Source organism: Brachyhypopomus gauderio, chromosome 17 (genome assembly GCF_052324685.1).
Source record: "Brachyhypopomus gauderio isolate BG-103 chromosome 17, BGAUD_0.2, whole genome shotgun sequence".
Lineage (NCBI taxonomy): Eukaryota > Metazoa > Chordata > Actinopteri > Gymnotiformes > Hypopomidae > Brachyhypopomus > Brachyhypopomus gauderio.
In genome coordinates, this window is record NC_135227.1 from 7,859,367 (window position 1) to 7,865,177 (window position 5,811).

Consider the following 5,811-nt stretch of genomic DNA (forward strand, 5'->3'; position numbering starts at 1 on the left):
TGGGACATGTTCCAAATAAACAAATAACATTTGCATCCTAAACAGTTGGATTTAATGTCCTAAATCCAAATAATTTCCATGTCATGTCATGTATTCTGGATAAACAGAAATAGGCTATATGTAAATATATAAACAAATATTTTGAGTATGTATACCACATACTTTAACATAATGTGCATGATAACCAAATAATTATGTTAATACTCTCAAAAGTCCTCAATTTTCCTTTCAAATGAGCTGTAAATTACATTTTCAAAAGTCCAGTCTCTAATGCCACATCAATATGCAGCAATTTCTTAATCTGTTAAAACTATTATCTTGAAATCCTTTAGATGCAACGTTCTATAATACAGTAAAGCACTAAGGTCACACTAGCACCCAAAGCAACAGTATTACTGTGTTATGTTTCATTGCAGCTAGACAATAGAGGCAGGCTTTCTATACACATATTAATCCCAATCTCAGACTAAAGAGCTTTGTTAACTTTTGAGAATCCTTGTTAACAGTAGAATAGTCCAAGACTGTGTTCACGATGCGTCTGTAAAGCTGAATCTAAAAAAGTTAAAATATTCTAACATCTATCATAACTAATGTCAGTAAATTGCCTTTTGAATGTTTTATTGGCAGTACAGAACTGCATTTTGAATAATCATACAGTAATACATTTCATTGGTAAATAAGGTCAAATGGTTTTGTTTAGTCCCAGTCAGGGGGCTATGGATATCAGTTTGATTCTGACTGTTGAAGTTATGGCAGGCATACGCTTTAATAGTTTTGCATAGAGGACTGGCAGCAGGAGTAATGATGTTTGTTTGTTCATTATAAATAGATTACAGCATGCACTTTTCATTCATGATTTGACATTGATTATAGTTGTCCAGTTTTGTTCCTACATTTACTTGGTCAATAAATTAGATAAATGTAATATTGTCATACTCTGGCCTGGGAATTTAACAGGGAATAATTTTCAATCTCCCCGTTTCTCACCCCCCCCCCCCCCCCCCCCCCATGCCCCCTCCACAGAACTATAGCAGGCCACTGGCATTCTTGAGCAGATTAGTACAGAGATACTATTGCACAGAACTGAATCATATTACCTACTGAATCAGACAAAAACCTTACACAAAAGCAAAATTTTCCTTTGTCTTGATATCTGGATACAGAAGTCTTCATTTCCTTACACTGGTCAGACCTTAATGATGCTTACTGATGATGCCGTTCTTTGTAGCTAGGTAAAAATATGTATAGCAATATAGTCTAAATTACAAACAATACCATAATCATCTGTTTATTAACCACAATTTGAGCAAAAAAAATCCATATGATTTTTCAATTATTCACTGAATTAAATTAAACAGGATACAATCTCTAAAATAGAAATGAACTACAATTGGTCATGTTAAAAGAATTGACTCAAATCAACATATATTCCTTATCTGCTTTGCATAAATACGCTTATTTTAGTTTTAAGTTAATTATTACAGTGGGGAGAAAATGCCAGTCACTCTCCTCCATAGACCAGGACTCAGTGTTTACATCCATGCAATGGGCTCACCTTACTTCCTATCAAACTTCCACTATGATAGTCTGGGGTGTTGTAGACTGAGAGGGGCTTGGTCTTCTCCTTGCTGTGGTTGTTGGAGTCATTGTCTTTGATGATATCATACTGTCTGCAGAAAAGAGCAATCACAGCTGCAACAAGAAAGATTAGCAATCAGAGAGAGTTGGTATTGTGCAGATTATTGTAAATGAGATCGATAACTTATAAATGGGAAGCAATTGTTGGTATGCAGAAAGTCACCTGCCCACATCAGCAGCACAGTCATGATGATTAACATCTCCCCAGTCTGAAGGTGTCTGGAAATGTCTAGTCCTTCTACTGAAGGGTCACCTGGCCAGATAAGACCATGTGCAAACACACACAAAACACAACATATACATGTGGACTCTTGTGCAGTTCAAATTATAAACTGCTATAGATAAGAATCATATATGATTAGTTTATTATTAAAGATGTTTGTTTTATTTTGTAGTTCATCAATCACAGTTCAATGGCTGTTACAAAGTTACAAAGTTGCTGTTACATGATACAAAGTTCTAAAATTAAATATACTACATTGTAAACTTTGATTAAAATAGTGATGTCAATAAAGCTTATTAATATACAACCATTACAGTCTGATAGTACCTTGAGCCATCATGTTAGACTGAAAGTGGTCTGTTTTTTCAAGGGTTCGAAAATGAACTCTCTTGCTGGCTTGACTCTCTCCGTGGAGTCCAATGGACTGGACCTGAATAATGTAATCTGTATTTTCATCTAGGTCCCACAGTACACAAGCACGACTGGTAGTATTAACTTCCCTGATGAAACGCTGAGTCAGGCCATCTTGTCTCTACAGTAAAGAGGGCAAGATGTGCAGATCAAAAAACAGGGCTCACACGCAAACACAGTTCAACAACAGTTCAACAACATAGTGCTATAAGTCATGGTAGTAACTTTGGTGAACCTGCTGTGAGACAGCATAGCCGATTACAGCTTCTCCCTCTGGAACGTTCCAGGACACCATGGCCGAGTGTGCCCTTAGGTGGGTGACGGAGACGTTGACTGGAGCAGCAGGCCGATCTAGAGTGATCACAGAGGCCAGGCATTTGTGAGGGCTGAGACCACCTGACATACCGTTCATTCAGAATGATACAGAAAAGGAAAAAAAAGTAAACTGAACATGTTTGAAAGAAATGGCTTGTACTCAATTAAAAGTAAAATTGTACTAATATAATTTTTGTGTTGTGATACTACATTCTTAAAACAGGCCTCTAGGATTGGCATTATGTAATTTTAACAGATTTAATTGCAAAATGTATGATACATAAAATGTCAGTTAAATTTAAATGAAGTTAAAAGCATGAGCTACAAAAGTAAAGTTTTTAAAATGGAACATAAGCAGCCAGCAGTAGTTTTTACAACAACAGGAAATACATCTGAAATGTTTTTATACATAAACATTGGAATAAACAAATGTTCAACAGAACCATTTAAGGACCATGTTTTCAGTACCTGAAACGTTCAAGATATGACGAATTTATGAATTCTCTAATTAGCCATTACACTTTTGGGGTTATTATGCAAATGTATTCAGAGATCTCATTTTCCACTATAATTTGCAGGGCCACACACTGGTGGATTATTGAAGTAACATGGTTTAATCCTACCAGAGAACTCCTGTAATGAGAATTCAGAGTAATACATTTCTTTCCCCCTCACAAAAATATACAACTATATGAATAAACAACACATTCACGTGTCCTGTGACTGTGAATGGAAGACGGGTCATTCTGTAACTGTGCTGTGAGACATAACAACAACAACAACAATAACAACAGCAGCAATAATAATAATATAGAAGTGAGAGCAATCACCATTTGATTAAATTACCACTTACCACTGTTTCAGATCATGCACATAATCACATTATGTGGAAAAAAGGAAGCATTGCTATAGCCTACATTATTACATTAGGCCTACATGACCTCTGTGTAAGTCAGTGAAGTCATAGTTTAACCAAAAGGATTATAATAGGTTATATGTGGTAAGGACAGTAAGACTGACCAATCACTAAATTGCTCTTTGGAGAACATCTCAAGTACAAGGTTTGAATTGTTTCTCTCAGTCAAAGAAATATGACATAACTGATAATGGTGTGCACTTTGTGTAATTTGGGCAAATGGCGCTGAGACCAGAAAACATCAGAGCCCAAGTAAGTCCAGTTTATCATATCCTGGCTCAAAGGCACATCTTCATTTCATACTTCCTCCAGTCTCTTCAACATGAACTACATGCATGCATACAAAAAGAAGCCAACATGAAAGTCTGCTCGGACTGCCATAGGAAGGGCCATGCTAACAGACTTTAATTCCAGATTATGACACGTTTAACTCATGCCCAGATAATGTACCATTGTCGTTTACACTGACGTAATGGTAGTTAAATCTCGTTGACTTGACGTGATCTACAATGGGTCATTCTCAGTTCTACCACGTCAGACTCAACGTCATTAAATCAAACCCGACGACCAACAGAGTAAACTCAATTTTCCTAATGCCTTGTGCTGGGATAGGCGTAGACAGTTCTCAGTTCAATCCGTTTCAGACCTGCCCAATAAAACAAATGAAAAACAGCCCAAAGGCTGAATTTGCAAAAAGATTCATAATAAACAAATTAGACATAGTTTAAAAAACCTGGTATAAGTGTTTGTGTTATAATGATGCGAGCACTGTGATGTATTGAGATGCGCGTTTACTTACTTGCCCCAGCAAAGCAGATGTGACAACCGCACAGAAACAAAAGCGAGCGGACAGCGGTGAGGAGAGCACTCATATCTTCCTTCAAGTTGTTCGAAAATGATAAATGCTATTGCAGATCCACTTTCCCTTCAACCAGTCGGCCCTTCCAATTCCATCAGCGCCCCGCTACTTCACTATAAATAGCAAACTCTTGTCCGCAGCTGAATTGTCACAGAAACTTAAATGCCAGGCTCTGATGCATTGTTTCATAAAATAGCCAAGTCACCACCATTCCCCTTAGCACTGTGCTTTCATACTCGTAAAATGTATGGATGTGACTCCTAATAACGCGTACATCAACGCCACAGCGGAAAAGAAAAACAGACCTCAGGATTTGAAACGCCGAGCGTTACGCGCGGCTCTAACGATTTTGCTTCAGCGAAAGGACTCTTCGTACACGCCAACGTAGACACGTACATATGCTCGGGACTGCCACCTTTCATAAAATAACTGAAACAATACCGGTTTTATACGGTGTAATGAAGACGCGTGCACGTCCAGAAGCGGATAAATGGCGTCCAAACGCTCATGTTTCCATGCTCACTTTGTCTCCTGTGCGGTACGTTTTAAGAATACCAATAAATCGGAGTTGGTGCGACGCAGGCGCGTGACCTACAGGTGGTGGTGGTCTATGCGTCCAACGTCCATAAATATCACACATATCGGAAAGTAGCCTGTCAAACAGGCTCTAATGAAACGTCCGATTAATATTAGTCTGGTGATGTATAAGCTCAGAATGTATTTGATGTTTAATAGAATTCGAGATTCAAAGAAGCTTTATTGGCATGACTGTAATTTACAACAATAATGCCAAAGCATTACAATAGACGAGAAATAAAATGAGAGCAATACGTCTGTCAATCATGGACACTGAGTAATAATGGACCAGGTTGAATGATAAATATAGACCATGCAAGTTAGTTTCTACATATTGTCTCCTGGTTGCAACATGTTTTAGTCGGTATCAAAGTCTGTTTGGATAAATACTGTTTTGTTCTCCACTACCAGTGAAATATAACTAGCTTGAGCACACACAGGCTTTGGGTGCTTGGAGATGCTGTAGGTATTGAATACGGTCAATAGGACGCAAAGCTTTGACCACAAGGTCGAAGAAAACAACGGAACATAATAGCAGAACGTGGATAAAGAGTGAAAGACTATAGGCTACTGTTCCATTTCAGTGCACTCTGGTGGTACTTATTAACCTAAATAAATATATTTACACCTTTCATTTTACACCGAGGCTGGATAATTCTCGAGTAAAATCTGGTTTGTCTTCTCGGTATGCCATACGTACACCTTTTCCAATCACAGAGAAATCTAATCACCGTAGACACTGACAGAGCAAAAGAAAGCGTACAAAAGAAATGAAACACATAAATATTTGAGCAAACACTGCATAAGAATCCCGTCAAATCTGCATTCAAATTGCATACTGCACTCAAATGGCAAAAAAATATTACAAACATA

General features: G+C 37.7%; 1 protein-coding gene across 2 annotated transcripts; it reads right to left on the minus strand.

The window, feature by feature from the left end:
- Positions 1–1,024: 1,024 nt before the first annotated feature.
- Positions 1,025–4,947, minus strand: fndc4b (fibronectin type III domain containing 4b). Of its 2 annotated transcripts, none has more exons than XM_076978475.1 (6): positions 4,303–4,947; positions 2,508–2,668; positions 2,189–2,393; positions 1,802–1,891; positions 1,556–1,692; positions 1,025–1,228 (listed from the first exon to the last, which is right to left on the minus strand). In XM_076978475.1, exons 1-6 carry the CDS (start codon positions 4,373–4,375, stop codon positions 1,187–1,189), a joined length of 708 nt encoding a protein of 235 aa, XP_076834590.1. In that variant the 5' UTR covers positions 4,376–4,947; the 3' UTR covers positions 1,025–1,186. The 2 variants fall into 2 exon arrangements, with proteins under 2 accessions (XP_076834590.1, XP_076834591.1); XM_076978476.1 differs by having other exon boundaries at positions 2,508–2,623; positions 4,303–4,942.
- Between the last annotated feature and the right edge of the window lie 864 nt (positions 4,948–5,811).